Below are 22,883 nucleotides of genomic sequence, written 5' to 3'. Positions count from 1 at the left end.
AATTGGCTGCTTGTGGATGCATCCTTCCTGAGAAAATGCAGTTGGAATCTGGTGCTGGAGATGTGAGATTTGAACTCTAAGGGATCTTAGAAGTAACTGAATAAGTTAGTTCATTGTTCAAATAAGGCCAACCCAGCCCTTTAGGTTCTAGATGAGATTAAGAAGAATGAGAGAATGGAAATAACTTCCGAGTAATAATTGAAGCCTTTAAATGACTTGGGAACACATTCATATGTGCACCATACACACCTACATGTTTTAAATTCCAAAACTATCTCAAGTAACCAACAAAAGATTACAGAAATATCAGCTGTAAATGATAAGCCGTCAAGAGTTGAAATGCCAGTCATCCTATTTTTACAGTAATATAAATAAGTATAGACATAAACCTAAGACTGAATTTCAGCTTTCTGGGAAAGAAGTACTGCATATTTCCAGTCTAGAGTAGCAAGTAGGGGTGTGGGAGGAGTGGGAAAGGGAATCAATATTTATTTAACTCCTGCTATGTTCCAGGTTCTGTGCTAAGGCTGTTATCTCTATTTTCTCATTTGGTTTTTAGAACAATCTGTGGGATAGGTGACAGTGCTTCTGTTTTACTTGCTGGAAAGATGGGCTCAGAGATGTTAAGTAACTTGTCTGAGGTCACTCAGCTTATAAGTGTTAAAGCTAGAATTCAGACTCAAACCTGCTTGACTAAATCCAGAGCTTTTTCCAGTCTACTTTTTGCCTCCCGGGAGAAAAAGGTGCTGAGAAGAAATGGCACCTTAGCACATGAAAACCCTCAAAAAGAAAAAGAGGAAGGGTGCTTTTTCTCTCTAGTTATAGCTACAAAGAGAGTGATCAAAGAGCAGGATTTCTTTGATGGTTAGAATGAAACACGGGGAATCTGAAGGAGCCCTGGCTTTGAAATTAGAAAACCTAATTTGGGTTGTAATTCCATTGCTTCGTAGTTTATATGACTTTGATAACTCACTTTACCTCTCTGGATCTCAGTGTCCTCATCTATAAAATGCAGACAGTAATGCCTGCCCTAGCAATCTTGTAAGGTTGTTATGAAGATCAAATGTAGAGATCAAATATACCTGAAAGCAGTCTCTAGTCTAAACCAAAACAACTACACAGCTATATTAACTACACAACTGTAACTAATGATTTCCTTGGTTATAGTAACATTGTATTAAGATGATCAGCTCTTTGGAATTTCCCAGCAAGTCCTTCTTGCTTCTCCTTTTCTTTGTATTTTCTCTAGGAGCTACTGGATTTCCCAAAGTGAGAAACTGAGCCCTGAGCCCTAGGCGGAAAGTAAAGACCCAAAGTAAATCACATTCTGTGCCCCCTTATACCGTCACTATTTATGTATGGGTGAATCAGGTTAAGGGCAACATCAAGGGCAGACTTATAAGGGAAAAGAAGCTCCCAAAAGGTAGCCTTTTGTCTGAGCAAGTGTGAGGTTGGGGGACACAGACCTACCTGCTTTGTCCTAGTGAAGGTGGAGAGAGATCATGAATAACAGGAATTATACACACACAAACACATATGCAAACACTCACACATATGTGAGCCTCAGGGGCTTTTCACCATAAGGCAATGCCCAACAGGATAGAGTCCCTAGATGTAACCTAGGGCCATCGCTGATTCCAGTAATACTTGCATAATACCATACTTTCTGTTCATATTTTTGACAACTGCCTCTCATCTTTCCTCATCAATACCACAGGCAGGCTAACTGGTGAATCCCTGCTCTGTAGAGCAGGGACTGTGTGTGGGAAGGTGCATATTCATCAATGCATTAACAAGTATTTTAATGAGCCTCCAAGGTATAGTGCTCTACTATGCTTGGAGCTCAGAGTACAGGACAGATGGGGTCCTCTCCCTTAGGGAGCACCACAGAGGAAACTGAAACAGAATGTAATTACGGTATTATATTTTTGTAAGTGAGGGAATGTGTTAACTTTCTTGCTTACACCCCTATTTCTTCGAGACCCACCCTAATATCTCTTGGGCTCTGAGCCTGGGGAATTGTGTTAATTATGAGGGAGCCCAGAGCAGAAAAACAGAGAATAACAAGCTTGAGCCAGCCAAATTCCTTCCCAGCCAAAGATGTGAAATGTAATCAGTGTTTTGTCAGAAATCAGCACTTGATCTCCTTTCTGGCATCAGCCTTCTGCTCTGAATGGAGGGGGAAGGTGATGGTCTGGCTCCTGGTAGGAAGAGAGACCACTTTATCTTCAGATGCAGGGTGAACTCTGTCCACCAGTGTGGAGGTAACTACATTTGGGCATGAGATCTAGATGCTTAGGTGTGGGAAGAAGAATAAGAAAAGGGACATGGTAATCTCAGAGAAAAGCAAATCGTGACCCAGTATGTTCCAGAAAGCAAAAAATATGCAGAAACTGAATAAAAATAAACCAGATGATAAAACAGTGCTTGCTTGTTTGTTCGGCAGAAAACCCTAGAAGATATAGTGGTTTTAGCAATAGTAGTCACAGTCATCACCATCATCAGAGCAGTAGTAGTAAAACAACAACAACAACAACAACTATTTGACTACCTATTATATATCAGAAAATGTATTAGGTGCTTTATTTCTGTTGCTTAATCTAATAAGCATGTACAAAACCCTATGAGGCTAGATACTAGTATCATCCTAATTTACAGAATAGGAAACTTAGGCTGCTTGCCCAAGACCAGACAGAGCTAGGAGGCTAACCTGAGGCTAACTTCAGGTCTGACTTCAAAGCCCATTCTTTTAACAAATTTCAGTTTGGCTTTTGGTTCAGTAAAGATAAACCCCTACCCCAGGACACCCAGGGATCCTTCCCAGCGAGTGCCCGCATGTGTGTGTGTGTGTGTGTGTGTGTGTGTGTGCGCGCGCGCACGCTCTCTCTCAGTCTCTCTCCATCCCCAACCCCATCCCCACCAAGATAGCCTGACCAAGAGCTCTCCTCAGGACCCCTTTATCTCCTTGCGCTTTCCTACATAGAAACTCCTTAGCTCTGGTCTCTGTCCTGGCTCATGAGGCAGTCAGGACCCCTGGAAATACGTTCTCAAGGCATCTTTGTTACCTACTCACAGAACTGGACTTTTTTCTGGGGTCTCCTTTTTCACAGAAACCTCTCGTACAGAATTTTTCAGGTCCGTGTCCTGAGGCTCTTTCCTGGTGCTTCTCTGTCTTCTTTCCCTACCCCCCAACTCCTCCACCCTCCGCAGCTTAGAAAGCAATATAGGCTCTTCTTCAGCTCTTTTCACTCTTCCACTTGGGCCCTTGCTCTTTCTAGTGACCATCTTCCTTTTCTGAACATGGGTCCAGTGTTTTTTTTCCTTTTGTCATCTGAAGTCCCCTGTCTCATAAAGAATGACTTATTTCTCAGAATTATGGCTTCCCTGACCTTAGCTGTCAGAGTGTGAATTTCCTTGGCTCTCGCAGTAGATTCCTTGTTCTGTATGTATATAGGAAGTATCAGGATACCAAAGCCAACTCCCAGAAACAAAGGTCTTGGGGAGGGATGCTTATGTCAGACTTGAGTACAAAGTAGGGCTAAGTGCTCCCCACGGTCTAGTCTGAGGCTAAAGAAGGCATAATCTTTCATTGGCTCGCCCTGCTCTCTTTCTCTTACATAGTTCTGTGGTTGTGAAAGGTAGTTAAAAGGAGGACTTGGGGAAAAGCCCTAGACTCGGAATCAGGAAACCTGGTTTCTGATACTGGCTCCGCCGCCGCCCACTAGCTGCATGACCTTGGCCAGAGTGGCCAGTGCATCACGTTACACTGCCTGCTTCGCTGTATTAGAATTACCTGATTCTGTTTTGTGTCCTTCATTGGACTATAAGCTTCTTAAAGGCAGTGGCCATGACCACGCCATATTCATTTTGGAAACCGCAATTCCTAACTGGTCTCTCTGACTCATGCTGTCCCCCCTCTAATCCATCTTCCACATTGTTGTGGGAATGATCTTTTTAAAATGCAAAGCCCACATGTCACTCCCCTACCACAAACCCTTCAATGGTTCTCCATCACCATTAAGATAAAGATTTATAAGACCTATCATGATCTGGACCCTACCTACCTCTAGCATGTGCTTTTTACTACCTGCACTTTATAATTTGTTCATTCATTCCACAGATATTTAAGCATATTTCTGCCTTGGGCCGGGCATTGGGAGCACAGTGTGAACATGGCCCCTGCCCTCACAGAACTTCCACTCCTCGCCTTTTCTCCTGGCTGACTACTACTTGTCTTTTAAGACTCAGCTCAGGCATCACCTCCTCCAGGGAGCCATCACACATGCTCTGTACTTCTCTCTCTCTCCTTACCCCGTGTACCTGGAACACCCTATGCATGCTTCTGTCATAGCACTTCTAGGTACTGATCTGTCTCCCCACCAGACTGCAAACTCTGAGAGCGGGTACTGTGTCCTATCAACTTTTTTATACCCAGCACATGGCTTGGTACACAATAGGTATTGAGAAAGGATAACTGAATAAACAGTACCCTCTGGTGGCTGACTGTTGTAAGTATAATCTTTTATGCATCATAAGGTGAGTAAAGCACAGCCGATTTTCCAGAGGAGGTAACTTTTTCTTTCTTTTAACATTGGGTGAAGAACCATTTCAGAGTATGTGATCTCCTAGCACCCAGGTCGTTATTCCGATATCTTTCCAAATCTTCCATAATGCAGCAAACAATATGTAAATGATAGAACAAAATTACCATTTCGAGTAATTATGTAAAAAGAAAACGTTAAGGGAAACTTGTCTCATGTAATGAAGAAATGTAATCTAGTATACAGTTTTGCATTTGTCCTTTATTTCAGGGCCAAAATACTCACATTCATTCATTAATTCAACAGATATTTGTTGAGTACCCACAGTGTGCCAGGCATTATTCTAGGTGTAGTGAACAAAACAAAGTCCTTAACTTTAAGAAGCTTACATTCTAGTTGGCGGAGACACACAATAAACAAATATATTTTTATTAGAGGTTATAAGTGTTATGGATAAATATAAACCAGGGTGCGAAGTGGAGTATGAGATGAGATGCCATTTGAGCAAAGGCCTGAAGATGTATTAGTTATAACTTCAGAAAAATACATAAATGTTGGTTCACCAGACCTGCCTAAATCATTGTGGGACATCTAGAGTTTTCTTTCTTTCTTTTTCTTTTAAATTTTGAAATAAGTTTAAGCTCATATAGAAGTTGCTAAAATAAACCTAAGTGTCCATCGACAGATGAATGGATAAAGAAGATGTGGCACATATATACAATGGAATATTACTCAGCCATAAAAAGAAACGAAATTGAGTTATTTGTAGTGAGGTGGATGGACCTAGAGTCTGTCATACAGAGTGAAGTCAGAAAGAGAAAAACAAATACCGTATGCTAACACATATATATATGGAATCTAAAAAAAAAATGGTTCTGATGAACCTAGGGGCAGGACAGGAATAAAGACGCAGACATAGAGAATGGGCTTGAGAACACGGGGTGGGAGAGGGTAAGCTGGGACAAAGTGAGAGAGTAGCATTGACATATATACACTACCAGATGTAAAATAGATAGCTAGTGGGAAGCAGCCACATAACACAGGGAGATCACCTCAGTGCTTTGTGACCGCCTAGAGGGGTGGGATAGGGCGGGTGGGAGGGAGGGAGATGCAGGAAGGAAGAGATATGGGAACATATGTGTATGTATAACTGATTCACTTTGTTATACAGCAGAAAGTAACACACCATTGTAAAGCAATTGTACTCCGATAAGATATGTTAAAATAAGTAAGTTCCTGTATCAAAAAGGGAACTGTAAAAGATCATTAAAATCTAGCAATTTAAAAATAAAAAAAAATAATTTAAAAAATTAAAGAAAAGAATTTGTTAAAATAATAGAGTTCCAACATACCATTCATCTCCTCTTCCCCAGTGTTAACATCTTTCATAACCGTGTAACTATCGCAATTAGGAAATTGTCATTGGTACAATATTCTACTAAGCAAACTACAGACCTCATTCAAATTTCACCAGTTTTTACATGTACTCAAACTTTGGGGGACGGGGGAGTATGTGTATTTCCATGAATTTTATCCCATGTATAGATTCGTGTAATCACCACTATCATCAGAACAATACAGTTTCATCACCCCCAAAAACCTCTGGGGTGCAAACTCTTTGTCGTCACATCTGCCCCCTGGCAACCACTGATCTGTTCTTCATCACTATGTAACTTGTAGAATATTATATAAATGGAATCATACTTTATGTGACATATTATGATTTGCTTATGCCACTCATCATAATGCCTCTGAGATACATTTAAGTTGTGTGTATCAATAGTTTTAAAAAATTTTATTGTTGATGTTCCACAATTTGTTTATTCATGCCTCCACTGAAGAGCATTTCGGTTGTTTTTGGCTAATACAAATAAAGCTGTTATAAACATTCATGCAAGTTTTTTGTGTGTTTAGACATACATGTTCATATTTCTAGGGTAAATACACAAGGGTGAGATCTAGAGAGTTTTATATCTTCAGAGAGGGTTATAAGCAAGTGCTGTGCTTCACAAAACAAGCAGTAGAGTAGGAAGAACACTGGATGGGGAGTTAAAGGATCTTGCTCCAGCCTTGCCCTGTCATTGATCAGTAATATGATGTTTTTTTTTTTTTTTTTTTTTTTTGCGGTACACGGGCCTCTCACTGTTGTGGCCTCTCCTGTTGCGGAGCACAGGCTCCGGACGTGCAGGCTCAGCGGCCATGGCTCACGGACCCAGCCGCTCCACCGCATGTGGGATCCTCCCGGGCCGGGGTACGAACCCGCGTCCCCTGCATCGGCAGGCGGACTCTCAACCACTGCGCCACCAGGGAAGCCCTAGGCCTCATATTTCTATCTGTAAAGTGAGGAGCTAGGAATTGATGATTTCTTCAGTCTTTTTAAGATCTGACAGTTCGGTGGTTCTGAAGAGACAGAAAGGAGGTTTCTGCCTCACATAGGATTTATAGCTATATATATAGAATCCCAGGTGCAAACCTAGATTATGCCTCTCCTACTTCTTGCATGTTCTAAACAGCAACCTTGTGTGGAAAGAGAATATGGGGGAGAAAGTAACTAACCCTAAGGCTACCAAGGTTTGGGGGTCTGATCCCTGAGGAGAAGGGACTCCAAAGCCAACAAAGAATTGCCGCATGGCACAGGGCCATTCCTAAGGCATGTATGTGGAGCAAATTGTCCTCTCTGTTGCCAAAACTTTTGTTAGTTAAACTCAGGGTGAAATAAATATGGAATACGTGTATGTGTTGATACACATGTGTGTGCATTATATATTCTAAATGTTACATTATATGCATTTTTATACTATATATTATTTTCAAAATCAGGAGGGAATTACACAAAATGTTTGTAATAGTTAACTCAAAGGAATGTGATTATCTTGAGAGGCAACTCTGAGAGGAAAAGAAGTATGTTTATGAACACATTTTCTCTGCCTCTGTTTCTCTCTCTCTCTCTCTCTCACACGCGTGCGCGCGCACGCACACACACACACACGCACGCACGCACGTATGCACGCTGGTTAAATCACAGACAAGAGCCAGGCTGCCGGAGAGCAAATGCTGGCTCTGCCATTTACTAGTTATATGTATGCCTTTGGGCAAATTACATAACCTCTGCGTTTCTCAGTTTCTTTCGTAAAATGGCAATGATAACAACAGTGCCAACTTCATAGGGTCAGTGGGAGAAGTAAATGAGTTAAAATATATGAAGCAATTAGAACAGCACCTAGCACATCATAAGCACCCACAAGCTGACAGGAAACGTGTCTGTCAGTCGATGTCCATGTCTGTCTCGAGGCCTCCCACAGCATGGATCCCTGGGCCCAATACGCTAGGGTTCTTACACTTCAAGAGATGGCCTGGCTGCTACCTCCTCAGCCACACTACTTTTCTAGTGTGTGTGATCCACATCCTACATGGGAATGATCCACGCCCATCCCCCACCTACCTCTACCCTGCAACCCCTCATCTACTCCTCTGCCAAAAAATTAAACTTAAGCACTGAGGCAGTAGGTTGCTTAACTACGCCTCAGGAAGTTTTCATTTTTTTGTCTCCTAAGCTGCAGTTACTCCAGTACAGGGGACTCAAAATCCTATTAATAGTTTTACATGTCCCCCAGTCTGTTAAGTGACCCCCTCCCTCCCAATCCAATGAAACAGATAAAATTCATAAAAACAGCCCTACTTCATTTAGTTATTTTTATGTAAAGCTGGCAGAATCATCTTTGAAATGTTGCAGTGTTTTGCTCTGGAAGATGAAAAAGAAGGTAGTCTCGTCTTCCTCTTCCTGTTATACATTTGAACCTTCCTTATACGAAGGGCTGCGGAGGTGGTGGTGTGTGTGATGGTGTCCTTTAAAGTGTGATCTGGATCAACACCTTAGCTTAGATGCTGCCACAGTAAGTGCAACATCTGTATCATAAACATCATGGTTTCTTCCCCCCCCAGCTTTATTGACATATAACATTGTGTTTTAATTGACATATCTCACATATAATTGACATATAATATATAACATTGACATATAACTGACAGAAAACATTGTGTAAGTTTAAGGCGAACAATGCGATGATTTGATATGCTAATATATCACAAGATTACCACAATAAGGTTAATTAATACATTCCTCACCTTACATAGTTACCTGTGTGTGTGTGTGGTGAGAATATTTAAGATCCACTCTCATAGCAACTTTCAAGTATACAATATAGTCTTGTTAAGTATAATCAAGGAATCTAAAAAAAAACCTGAACTCATAGAAACAGAGAGAACATTGTGTTTTCTTGACTGCATCGTTACGAGAGTAATGAATTCTTTGCAGCTCAGCAAGGTGACAGAGTTGTTCGTAACAATTCCTTGATAATCCGTCAGATGTTCAATTTACCTCTCACTTTTCCTTCTCATCTCCTTTGCACAGAAAGTGGCTGCGTGTAGAATGAAGCCCTCAGCCTCTTTTCTCTGACATTTTGGAGTCTGAGAAGGTGGGGCAGTGGTCACCTGGGTGCTCCTGGGCAAGAATGGGAAGTGAGAAATGTGTTGTGCCCTTCCACTTCTTGGAATACTATGCCTGCTTTTTCTCTCCACCTTGTTCTCAGCTAAGATGGTTAAGGTGTTACTATGGCATTAAGATCCAGACATTTAATCCAGGTACGTTCAAAGACTCCAAATGACAGTGCAGCTTTCCATAATATATCTGCAGTCTCCGTTTCTAGCCTTATTTCCCTCCCTTGCATCTGTCAGGCTGATCTGCTTTACCCAAACACGTTCTTTGCTTTCCTGCCTGTGTTTTCGCTCATGCTATTTATAGTATTCTCTCTGCCTGGAATTCTCTCCCCATAAACCTCATCCTTCAAGACCAGCTCAGCTACATGAAACCTTCCCTAATCCCCTGATTGTCCTTTTCGACAGGCCAAATTATTTTCCCTTCTCTATGCTCTCCTAGAGCTGTGTTTGTATTCTATTGCTTGTTCTGCTATTCGTTAAATTGTAATTAGCTGAATTCACACTCATCTTTTGCACTAGACTATAAGTGCCTTGAAGGCAGAAACTGAGTCTTTTTCATCATTTTGGTCCCACTCAGGAACCCTTGTATGTGGTGTGGACACTCAGTAAGTGTTTGTTGAAATAAAAACATTTCCAAATGATCTTTAATGCTGCCATTTCAAAATCTCCTAGGGGGAAGGGGAAGATCTATTTGGGCAGAAGGTTTCAGGAAATAATCATTTATTTATTTATTTTACTTTTGGTTGCACTGGGTCTTCGTTGCTTCGTGCGGGCTTTCTCTAGTTGTGGCGAGCCGGGGCTACTCTTTTTTTTTTTTTTTTTTTTTTGCTGGGGGCTACTCTTCGTTGCGGTGCACGGGCTTCTCATTGCGGTGGCTTCTCTCGTTGTGGAGCACGGGCTCTAGGCGCGTGGGCTTCAGTAGCTGTGGCACATGGGCTTCAGTAGTTGTGGCTCATCAGCTCTAGAGCGCAGGCTCAGTAGTTGTGGCGCACCGGCTTAGTTGCTCCGCGGCATGTGGGATCTTCCCGGACCAGGCATTGAACCCGTGTCCCCTGCATAGGCAGGCAGATTCTTAACCACTGCGTCACCAGGGAAGTCCAGGAAATAAACTAAGCTGGCATTGATCTTTTAGAGTGGAGTACACTAAGATGGAGATGCCGAGGAGGAGTTCTATTACCATGTAAATAAATTGCACTTGAGTCTGGGTAGAGGGCTCATCCACTATTTCATACATATTGTTCCACCTGAACATGAAATCTCAGTTCCTCCTGAACTCCAGTGTGGTGCTCTGCAGGACTGATGGACGTGACTGAGCTGAGAGGAAGGTATGAGTGGTGAAGTTTCTCCTGGGGGTGGGCTGGAGGGAAGGCTGATGAACTTAAAAGCCAGAGATAAAAGACCTATAGAATGAGTGTGTGGGAGATCTCCCAAGAAACTATGAAATAAGCTCTCTAAAAGAAGGGAAGGGTAAAAGGTTAGTCCATTTACATTTCAATAGGGAACAGGAACAATGACCAACATAACTTTGCAGTCTCTTAAACCTTGGCAACTTGTGGCTTTTGTGAGCCCCTATGTATTGATTTCCTTGTAGTGACCAGCAAGAAAATCCTTCAAATAGGGAATGTGTGTCTTTGTGTCAGAGAAGGATGGAAATTGGGGAAGACTAGGTCTGACTGGGTTTAATCTTTGGGCTGGGAGGTAGGAAAGAACTACAGGAAATAGAGTAGGGTGGGCAGTTGGAAAGAAACAGGAGAGTCAAATTCTTGCTGCCTTTGGGAGGAAAGAAGAGAGCACAGAGCAGAAAAGATCTGGAGCTTAACAGGAAGGCCCATGTTCCCTAGTGCTTAGGCCTTGGAAGACTGGTGCTCAGACTCAGTCTTAAACATCAGAAACTGCCCTTCCTTTACACAAATAGGTTGCCAAGATTACTGTAATGGTATTTTCAGGGAGGATAGATGTTTCCACAGACATAAAGCCATTTAGGCAAACCCACTAATCTAAACCAAAGAACAAACTTCAAATAAAAAGCTTGAGTCTTCCACAAACCACCAACCAACTAACCAATGAACCAACCAACAGATCAACCGACCAAGAATGCCTATCAATATAACCCCAGTTGTTTTCAGCTGACGGTTAATAAGCAAGTGAAATACCTCACTGCATTTTCAAAGAAAACTGCAAACATGGAAAATACCAGGGCTTTCAAGTGCCTTCCAAGCAATTTGAGATGTTTTATTCACATCATGAAGACAGATTTTCCCTGGAGTATTTCCTGTTCAGAAAACACTTAAGGACCCTGCTCTTTTGGGCTGCTTCTTGACATGGAAAGATTTTAATGTCACTGCTTTAACTTTAGTTTGGGATTTTGCCTCTTCAGCCAACTTTCTGCTCTACTAGTTGCATCTGGCTGTTTTATCTTGCCTGATGCAACTGTCCAAACCCCACCCAAGCTCCCTCACTCAACCTACATTTTCTCTACAAAATGCATTTACTATAGTATATTTTCTAATGTTTGCCATTCCTATTTTGATTTTTCACTTTGCTAAATCCATCAGTAAATGTTTCTTATGTGTTTGTTATGTTTAAGGCATTGTGTCTCTTACAATGGGAGAAACAAAGTGTCATAAAACCTTTCCTCAAGGAGCTTGCTGTCTAATTGAAGATTTTCAAGCAAGGGGGTGCGTCTCGTATTTGACCGTTCCTTTCAGTTCCTGTTACCCTCCTTGGCTAGGCCCTGTTCACATCACAATAGCCTCCTAAATTGTCCCCATGCTTACTATTACCCCCAGTCACATTAAGCCCAGTTCATCTTCTTAAAAAATTTAATTATAGTCGTTCTCCCACCATCTTACCCTCTCCCCCCCTTCCCAAATTTTCAAAGATACCATATTGTCTAAAGAGTAGGGTTCAATCTCATTCGCTTGGCTCAAAATTTCCCTCCTTCTCACCTTTTAAATCTGAGTCCTATCCATCTCCAAGGCTCAATTCAAGTCCCACTTCATTCAAGCGTCTTTCCTCCACTTCCCCACTGAGAGTGATCTTTCCCTTCAATTTCTGTAGATTGTAGCCTTCACCACTCATTGATATTTCACTTATGCTAACTTGACTTGTTTGCTTTATATGTATGAGGCTTCCCCCCATAAAATTGGCCAAGGAACCAATAAGCTGAAGCCCTTATCACCCTTTGTACTGCACATTTATTGAGGGCAGGGCCTGAGCATAATGCATTGCACACAAGAGATGATTAATACATGGTTGATGATGAAGACGGTGATGATTTTCCCTGGTTTCAGGGTGTAGGGTGGATTATGGGGGGCGGTTACAAAGGAAAGATTCTAGAGGCAGGGGGATGAATTAATGAGGCTTTTACAATAATAGTCCAAAAAGATGATAAGGGCTTCAATTTATTGTTTCCTTGGCCCAGAGCCTCATTGTATTACGAGAAGAACTTTAGTGAGATTGAAAAGAAAAGGAGGGTAGGACTCTGTCAGGACTGCTGTGAATTTATGTGGGGGATGAGGGAGAAGTAGGTAACTGAACCTGAGCAAGTGCAATAATGATAGTAGAAATAACCAAAAAGAGGAAATCAGAGGTGGAAGCTGGATTTAGAGGGAAAGTGATGAGTTTGTTTTTAGAGATACTGAGTTTAGGGTAACTTGAGTAACCAAGTGGACATGTCTGGCAAGCAGTGAGATACTGCCCCCCGTTCAATTCAATGCAACAGATATTTACTGAACGCAGACCACATGTCAGTCACTGTGCTGGAGGTATCATCAAATACGACACAGCCCCTGGCCTCCGGAACTCACGTTTGATCAGGGAAGACAAACTAATAAATTCCTGTAACGTAGTAAATGGTATAATAGAATTATATATAAAGTACTATGGGAATATAAATAGGGAACGAACTGTCTCCAAGCAGATGAGAAAAAGTTTCAGAAGTGACGATCTTTGAGCTGGGCTTGGAAAGATAAGTAGAACTTTGTTCAACAAACAAATAATGAAGTGACTTTCCAAGTGAAAGGAGAGTCTTGAGCAAAGGCACAAGACATGGTTGTGCATGGCCTTCTAGGGGAACAACAGGTAGTCTGAGAAGACTAAACAGAATGGGATGACAAAATAAAGATGGATGGTGCAGAAGAAGTAATGATAGTCAGGAACTGAAGACAGGATTCTGTTACACTACACTGGAGAGGCAGTTTAGTGTGATGGTTAAAGGTGTGGACTCTTAAAGTCAGACTCCGTGGGTTCACATCCCATCTCTGCCACTTACTAGGCATGTGGCCTTGAGCAAGTCACTTAGTCTCTCTGTGCTCAGGTTTCCTCATCTGTAAAATGGGGCTAATGGTACGTCCTTCATACGGTTGTTTTGATGATTGAGAGAGCTAGTATATAAACTGATTAGGGCAATGCCTGGCATGTAGTGAGTGTTATGTCAAGGTTAGTCCAAGGGCTGAATTATAAGAAACAAGGCACCATACCACTGTGTACTATACCATCAGCAGCCTCAAGAGGAAACTATAAATGGGAACTAAGTCTCCAAATAGTCTAAGCACAGATCCAGGGAGCACTAGATGAATCTCTTATTCTCACATGAGTGGGAGTTCTTTGAGAGGGTGATATTATCTGCTTTGGAAAGGTAGATCCAATTTAGGGAGAGAGTGAGGAGTCTGAGAAGACAAACTAGAATGGCCTGAGTGGGACTGTTCACTCAGGACAAATGGAAGCTCTCATTGTGGCATTTGCCCCTTGGAAAGTGGAAATAAAACAACAAGGTTGAAATTCGGCAAGCATATTTTATTTCAGTTAGGTAAGAAACAGAAAATTGGCCAGCAGGGACCTTAGAGGGTGAGAGAGGAGGCAGCAGGGTCCAGCGACAGGTATTTTGCTGGGCTTGGGCGTATGTAAAGGAGCCCTTTGAAGAGGGCTAGCAATTGGAAATGCAGCCCTACCTTGCTAATGAAGCACATCTGGCCACTTGAGTTTTGGTGCTCTCAAGTAACCCATTGTCTATTCCTCGGCTTTTTAGAGCTCTACTCGAGTGATCCTTGAATAGACTCTTGGAATGATTGTGCTTCCCTGTGTGACTGCTGCTGAAATGGAACTGAACCTTGTCCGCCCACCTCGCCAGCCAAGGGGTTTCCCTTGACACGTCTTGGTTTGAATACTGGTCTCACCACGTCCCAGCTGTGCAATCTTGAGCAAGTTGCTGAAATTCTCTTAGCCTCAGTTTTCACATCTGTGAAATGGAAATAAGAATAGCTCCTATATTATAAAGTGGTTCTAATAATTATATGAAATAATTTATCTATCAATATAAAGTAATTGACACATTAAATGCTTAAAAGATGTAAGTTCCTTTCCCCCTTCCTTTCCTTTTACACTTAGGCAGCCCAAAGTTCCTCTGCCCTCATTTTAGCCCAGCTGGGGACTTCACATCATCTAATGTCAACAGTAATAGAGATGGGCAGAAGGACAAGTCAGTACATGGGAAGACAATGAAGAATGGTGGCTTTTTTTTCACCCCCTACCCTGACTTGGCAGTAAAGATATTTTGATATAGCCAGCATCCCCAAGTAGGAAAGGTATTCAGATACTGGACAGCCAAAGTGAGAAATATCTACTAAGACATGATGACTACTATGTGAAAATATATCTACACAATCATATATTTAATGTGAAGATATAGCTATGCATTCATATATTTTAAAATGGAAACATTTTCTATATTTTAGAAAGGAACAAGGAAAACTGAAAACACTTTTGTTAGGATGATACAAATATGTTGTTGTAATGTTATCTTAATATTCTTGTGCGTGTGGAGAGGGAGCCTCTTTCCCTGATGTACTTAAATCTCCTTACCCTCTTTCCAAAAGAACAGTAGGAGGACAGGGTGCTGGAGTAAAGGGAATTTCACAGTGGGAATAATATGCCCCCATCTCATCTGTCCTTCTGCCCAGCCTCCATTAACCATCATGATCTACCAGAGGCCGGAGAGCTTCCTATCTGTGGTGCTTCAATGCCCTTGCATCATTAATATCATCATCTCTACCCTTCTTCTAGGAGTGGATCTTATGAGGGAGGTATGGAAGAAGTTATACATGTTTAGCTATCAGTCCGAACCTTTGAGAGCCCGCAGTGGACAAAGGCAGAAATCACTGTGTAACACTCTGGACTTTCTTGGCAGGTGAATACTGCTATGCATGAGGCAAAACTTATGGAAGAATGTGACGAATTGGTAGAGATCATCCAGCAGAGGAAGCAAATGATTGCTGTCAAAATCAAAGAGACAAAGGTAAAGCACAGCAGTTCAGTGAGGCCAAGGCCGAGTTGACTTTACAAATGTCCAAGCTTCAAACCGATGGTTCCAGTTTGAACTTGGATCATGAAAGCAAGAAGAAATGAGGTTTTAGGGAGATGGGCAAAGAAGCAGCAATATTTTGGCCTAGTGCTATGAATTCAGTCAAAATGATGGCAGTTCTGGGGTGTTGGAAACGTTCTATATCATGACCTGGTTGGTAGTTACATGGGTGTGTGTATATGCAAAACATCATGGAGTTGTACACTTCAGATTTGGGTGCTTTACTGTGTGTATGGTATAAGTCAATACAAAAAGAAAACAAAGTAATGGTAGAAATGTGGACCAGAATTACAGAAGGATCATGACTGCCATTGTAAGGACTTTGGGCTTAATCTGAAAGGCATTAGGAAATCATCCTAGTTTCTTAGGAAGGGAGAAGACTGATAGATACGGCAGAAATGTGCAGTGTAGATCAGAATGGGATGATACTGAAGTCAGGCAAGCATGTTATGAGGCTTATGGAATGATTCTTGGCATGAGTTGATGAAGGCCTAACCAGGGAAGTGGTAGCACAAATGGAAGGGAAGAGCGTTGCAGGCATTGCTAGCAAGGAAATGATGGGAATCATCGACTGATTAGATATAAAAGATGAAGGAGAGAGAGAGAAGACTTCCAGGCTTTTAGCATGGGAACTGAAGAATCGTGGTCAAGAAGCTCAGGTGTGAGCCTCTATGCAGCTCTATGGTTTTACGCTTGCTGGTCTGCTGGTCAGTATAGTGATTGTGAGCTCATGCTGTGTGTACAGTGTGAGAAGTTATGAGAGCCTGGAGTGATAGCCATTACTTTGTGCCGTGCTGGGTGGTTCCAACTAACACAGGAACTGAAGTGTCCGAGAACACAGATCTGTGAACACATAGGTATGCTTAAAGATGCTTAGAGAAATATATACATAGAAATGTAGATACTCATAAAGAAAAAGGAGGTGCTTTTTATTAAACATGTATGTGGCAATAAAGTGTCAACAATGGTGATCTCCGGGTGGTAGGGTTTCTTTTTATTCTCTAAATTTTCTGTAATGACCACACATTGCTTTTATAATAAAAATAATTAATGTGATCAATAAAAAGAGGAGGTAGGTAACTTGGAGTATATGACTGTGTTGCAGGGTAAGTAAGCGGGCCGTAGGTGGTAGGAGGGGTTGACAAAACACACATGGTGGGTAGGGTGACAAGGTGAGTGCTTAGTACAGGGACCATGGGATGTTAATAGGTCTTATTTTTAGAATCACTGCAGCAGATCTCCTTCATGTTGTTTTATCATTTTTAATTAACCACTGGATGTGTTATCTTATTTTTCTTTTGCTAATTCTTTAAGGTTATGAAACTGAGAAAGTTGGCACAGCAGGTTGCTAATTGCCGCCAGTGTCTCGAACGCTCAACGGTCCTCATCAACCAAGCTGAGCATATCCTGAAAGAAAATGACCAGGCGCGGTTTCTCCAGTCTGCAAAAAATATTGCTGAGAGGTGAGTTCCTTATGTTCTTGCAGCAGTGCTTCCTCTTATGAAAAGGGGCCAGCTTAAAGTCACTTAATTCTGTTCAGGCGTGTATCAATACGTAGCCGCTACCACCTGAAGATTTTACCAGCTGGCTAGTTACTAAGCCTCAGTGTGGTACATTGCCCTGTGGATTTCTGGCACCCGTCTCTCTATCTCTGTAGCCTACTGGTTCTTCTAATGCACAGCCAACCATGTGCCCTAGTGATGCCATGGCTCTCTGCTGCCCACTCAGGGCTGGAGCTTTCTATGTTGGTGTTGGTGTAGGAGCAGAGAAACTTCTGGCCACATAGATAGGTGGATGCCCTTCTAGTCTAGACTATAGCACTAGACTCCCTAGATTTGAATCCTGCCTCTGACCCTAAACTAGTTGGTCGCTCTTAGGGAAGTCATATAACCTCTCTGAGCTTCATTCTCATTCTCTCATTTGCAAAATGGGAATGATAATAGTGTCTATCTCATAAAGTTTTTGTGAGGGTTAAATGAGTTAGTACTTATAAAGGCTCAGAATAATGCCCAACACAAAGTAAATGCTCAATACTATTATTATTGGAGAGCAGAAATTGGGGATGAGAGGAGATTGTTACTTCTTGCAGTATAACTATTAGCAACATTTGACTATTTAATTAGGTACAAGTATTATGTTAATATAAATAACTTTCAAATGTTTAAGAAGAGTAAATTAGAGGCGAAGAAATGAAAATTCTTTCAAGAAGTTTGCTATGAAAAGAAGGAGAGAGATGTGGCAGTAGCTAGAATGACTATGCGGTAGAGGAAAGTTGTGGGTATTATTTTTTTAGATAGGAGAGATGTGAGTGAGTTTAAAAGTGGATGTAGGTCAGACTTCCCTGATGGTGCAGTGATTAAGAATCTGCCTGCCAATGCAGGGGACAAGGGTTCGATCCCTAGTCCCGGGAAGATCCCACATGCTGCGGAGCAACTAAGCCCACGCGCCACAACTACTGAGCTTGTGCGCCACAGCTACTGAAGACCTCACGCCTAGAGCCAGTGCTCCACAACAAGAGAAGCCACTGCAATGAGAAGCCTGCGCACTGCAACGAAGAGTAGTCCCTGCACACCACAACTAGAGAAAGCCTGCGCAGCAACGGAGACCCAGCACAGACAAAAATAAATTAATTAAATTAATTTAAAAAAAGTGGATACAGGTCAGCTAGAGATGGGGCAAAACTGAAGCTATGGAGAAAAGAAGGTATGTGGCCAAAGCACAAATGAAGGGACATCTCTTCCATTTAACCAGAAGGAAGACGGAAGTAATGGATGTGGATGTCAGTATGCCCAGCAGTTCGGTATGAGAAATTGAGGAATTTATCGTTTCATACCTACCCCTCTCTTTGTAAAATAGGAGGCAAAGTCATTTGCTGAGCATGAGCAGGAAGGTAGCAGGGTTCTCTAGCTTTTTGAACATATGGAATACAGTTATAATAATTGCTTTAATGTCTAATTCTAATATCTGGGTCAGTTTCAACTCGTTGCTTTTTTCTCCTTATTATGGGCTTTATTTTCTTGCTTCTTTGCATGTCTGGTTATATTCTTATTGGATGTCAGACAATGTGAATTTTATCTTATTGGGCACTATATATTTTTGTATTCCTATAAATATTCCTAAACTTTGTTCTGGGACACGGTTAAGTTACTTGAAAATAGCTTGTTCCTTTCAGGTCTTGCTTTTAAGATTTGTTAGATGTGATCAAAGCAGTGTTTAGTCCAGGGGAAATTTTTCCCCACTACTGAGGCAAGACCCTTCTGAGTACGCTACCAGGTCCCCCATGAATCATGAGATTTTCTGGTCTGGCTGGTGGGAACATACACTATTCCTGGCCCTGTGTGAGCATTAGGGTTTGTTCCCTCTAATCTTTTTGGGTGACTCTTTCTCTAGCATTGGGCAGTTTCCTTATATGCGTGTGTTAATCAGTATTTTATTGCATACTAGAGGCAAACCCTCTGAAGGTCCCAGAATTCTCTCTGTGCAGCTTTCTCCTCTCTAGTACTCTGCCCTGTGAACTCCAACCAACTTAGTCTCCTTGGATTCATAGCTCTGTGTTCTTAATTAGGGACTCCATCGGGCTCCACCTGATTCCCCCTTCATGTACCATTTTATTCCCTTAATTTTTGCTGGAACAAATTTTCCCACAGCTTCCTAAGAAAGAGTACAAGGTAAATAAAATTTTGAGAATTTTTTGTTTAAATAATATTTTAAATTTATTTTCTAATTTGATAGGTTGGAAATAAATTTTCCTTATAATTTTGAAGGCATGGCTCTATTGTCTCCTAACTTCCACTGCTATTTTGATTCCTGATCTTTTGAATGTGACCTATATTTTAAAATCTGAAGCTTTGAAGGTCTTATCTTTAATCTACTTTTTTCTGAAATTTCACCAAGATATGCCTTGGTGTGGGTCTTTTATTATTCATTTTTGTTGGGCACTAAGTCAGTCTTTCCAATCTAAAGACTACTGACTTTTAGTTCTGGGAAACTGTCTTTTATTTGCTAAGGACTTCCTGCCCTTCTCTCTTCTCTCTTTCTGGGACTCTAATTAGCCAGATTTTGGACACCCTTGATTTTCCCTCTAATTTTAAAAAATCTTTTATCTCCCACTTTCCATGACTTTATCTTCTTGATCTAAGATGTTTCCTTAATTTTTCATCCAATCCTTCTATTAAAATTTTAATTTAAGTATTTATATTTTTATTTATAAGAGCTCTTTCTTGATCTTTGCTTCTTTTTTAGCACTCCGTCCTTGCTTTATGAATACAAACTATTTATCTTCCTGATGATATTAAGGATCACTAAAAAAGTTTTCTTCTAAACTGCATTGTGTTGGTTTCCTCCACGTTCCTTTTCTCTGTTAGTTTCTGTCTTTCCCTAAATGTTTGGGGAGCTTTTCACTGCCTGTTTGAATTTAAGACTAAAAGGTGACTGGAAGATCTGAGGGGGTGGGAACAGTTTGTTGCTTGGTGAACTTTGCTATAGGATTATAAGGCGGAATGCTAGATTTTTAAAAAATTTATTTATTTTTATTTTTGACTGCGTTGGGTCTTCGTTGCTGCGCGCGGACTTTCTCTAGTTGAGGCGAGCGGGGGGCTACTCTTCGTTGCGGTGCCCGTGTTTCTCATTGCGGTGGCTTCTCTTGTTGCAGAGCACGGGCTCTAGGCGCGCGGGCTTCAGTAACTGTGGCACGCAGGCTCAGTAGTTGTGGCTCACGGGCTCTGGAGCGCAGGCTCAGTAGTTGTGGCCACGGGCTTAGTTGCTCTGCGGCATGTGGGATCTTCCTGGACCAGAGATGGAACCCGTGTCCCCTGCATTGGCTGGAGGATTCTCAACCACTGCACCACCAGGGAAGTCCGGAATGCCAGATTTTTATTGAGTGGACCCATCTGTAGGTGTTTTCTCTTGGGTCAGTTACCCGTGGAAGGAATCCACCGATCTCCTGCTTCTGGAGGGGGATGGAGGGTACAAGTCTGGCTGCCATTATTCTAGGAGCCAAGCAGGGAAAGGGTTTTAAGACTGCTTTTAGTATGGCGTCAAGATGAGAGAGGGGTGGTCTGTGGTTGAGTGGATCTGGTGGTCTTGCTGTTCCTCATGCAAACTTTCAACTGTCTGTGGCAATAAATCAGCTTCATGTTTTTGGCTTCCCAATTCAGCTTTCTCTGCTCTGTTGTTGGTTACCACTCATCCATCCCTTTCTAATTTCCAGACATTTGTTGACAATATCTTACTTGCATCTCTTTTTCCATTCTCTTTGTCTTTGTGGGTTTATGATTTTTTTTTCTTTGTCATTTCAGTGGGATTTCATGAGAGCAGAGATAAAACATATATTTAAACCACTGTATGTAATCATGTCCACTCACTCTTCAACTCTCTGAAATGTCTTGTGCCACTACCACACTATTGAAAGTATTCTTTCCAAGATCACCAAATGAATACCTTGGTGCTAAATTGTAATCGACATTCCTTTGTTTTATCTTACTGTTTCATCTTACTTGGTCTCTCAGTAGCATTTGTCCCTACTGACCATTGTTACTTGAAATTTCTCTGCCCTTAACGTGAGAAAGCTCCTGGTTTTCTTCCTGCCTGTCTGGTTTCATTTGCCTTTGTGAGCAACTATTCCTTGACCTATTCCTTTATGCTGTTGTTCTTTGTGATTCTGTCTTAAGCTATTCTCTTTTCACAGTACACATTCTCCCTCTTGCAGACTTGTATCACCTAGGGCTTCGGTTACCATCTAGCTGTCGATGATTCCCAACTCTGTATATCTAAATCTTCTTTTCATGGGCTCATGTATAGCCTATGTGGTAGGAAGAATAGATGGCTAACTATGTGGTATGGCTTGAGAATCATCTATGCAACCTAAATATCTTTCTCCCTGGTCTCTCATAGGGTCTGAAATTCTTTCCCACAATTATTCATTGTAATGTATTAAGAACCAAGACTTCAGTTAAAATGAAATTTTAACTGGGAGAGTTATTCCTTCCCCCTTACAAATGGCACTTATTATATATTATCCCTAATAGAGATCAGAGCCTTGAGAGATAGCTAATGTTGTGTTTTGCTTAAATACAGAAACACAGACACACACACAGACACAAACACTTACGTATATGTCAATGTCATCTTTATCTCATCCTTAACCTTCCAGCCACTGTTAACATTTGGGAGTGTGTGTGTGTGTGTGTGTGTGTGTGTGTGTATATATACCTCACAAACATAAGGTCATGTCGTATATACTGCATTTTACCCTATGTTTGAAACGTAACATATCACGAACTTTCCCCTGGCATTGGATATTTTTTTATAACCTGATTTCCAGTGACCTTATAGTGTTTCATCTTTTGATGTATGACACATTACTTAGCTCAGTCCCCATTGTTAGACAACTAGGTTACATACAGTGTGTTGAGTGCTCTTATAGTTGTTATCTTTGCGTATGTCTTAGTTACTTCTTTAGTAAAAAATTTATGAAGTACTTAGTGAACGGGACGTCTTGTTTGCAAGTGGGAACCTCTGTGTAGCGTGTGATGAAAAAACATATTTTAAAATGGCTGATGTTGAGAAGGGCAAGAATATTTTTTAAAAGGTCAACCCAAGGGCTTCCCTGGTGGCGCAGTGGTTGAGAGTCCGCCTGCCGATGCAGGGGACACGGGTTCATGCCCCGGTCTGGGAAGATCCCACATGTCGCGGAGCGGCTAGGCCCGTGAGCCATGGCCGCTGAGCCTGCGTGTCCGGGGCCTGTGCTCTGCAACGGGAGAGGCCACACGGTGAGAGGCCTGAGTACCAAAAAAAAAAAAAAAAAGCTACTAGTGAGTAATATTTGGCCACTGCCTTATTTACTACAAAACAGAAATAGCTCATGACTTTTTTATGTGTACCATATTTAAATTGATCTCATACACCAGAATTCAGATCATGAATGGCTGATAGGATATTTCTGTTGGATAGTCATGACTTAAATAAGATTGGCTTGTGGATAAATGAGTATGACCAGCTTTATGAATTTTGATAGTAATTCCAGTTCAGCAAGTACCATCACTATTTTCCCCTTCTATAGATATGATTGGGGGACTTCCCTGGTGGCACAGTGGTTAAGAATCCACCTGCCAATGCAGGGGACAAGGGTTCGATCCCTGGTCCGGGAAGATCCCACATGCCGCGGAGCAACTAAGCCCATGCGCCACAACTACTGAGCCTGCACTGTAGAGCCCGTGAGCCACAACTACTGAAGCCCACATGCCTAGAGCCCGTGCTCCGCAACAAGGGAAGCCACCACAATGAGAAGCCTGCGCAGTGAAATGAAGAGTAGACCCCGCTCACCACAACTAGAGAGAAAGCCCTCGTACAGCAACGAAGACCCAACGCAAAAATAAATAAATTTATTTTAAAAAAGATATGATTGGACTTGATTAATAATGTTCAACTTTGCACAGAGGTGGTGAATGCCATCTCAAAACCTATAGGAGACTGTGTTTATATTT

The 22,883-nt window shown here is 41.7% G+C and overlaps 1 protein-coding gene across 7 annotated transcripts in view; it reads left to right on the top strand.

Annotated features, from left to right (window-relative positions):
• The window catches only part of MID2 (midline 2), a 121,818-nt gene that overhangs the window by 80,220 nt on the left and 18,715 nt on the right, over positions 1–22,883 (top strand). For all 7 annotated transcript variants that reach the window (XM_019949467.3, XM_019949464.2, XM_019949466.3 and 4 more), the window contains 2 exons: positions 15,226–15,333; positions 16,714–16,862. In XM_019949467.3, the coding sequence (XP_019805026.1) occupies positions 15,226–15,333; positions 16,714–16,862 (257 nt within the window). The remainder of the gene's footprint in view (positions 1–15,225; positions 15,334–16,713; positions 16,863–22,883) is intronic.

This window comes from Tursiops truncatus, chromosome X (assembly GCF_011762595.2).
Source record: "Tursiops truncatus isolate mTurTru1 chromosome X, mTurTru1.mat.Y, whole genome shotgun sequence".
NCBI classification, from domain to species: Eukaryota; Metazoa; Chordata; class Mammalia; order Artiodactyla; family Delphinidae; genus Tursiops; species Tursiops truncatus.
The sequence above is the reverse complement of the archived record's forward strand: the minus strand, read 5'-3'. Positions and strand labels throughout refer to the sequence as shown.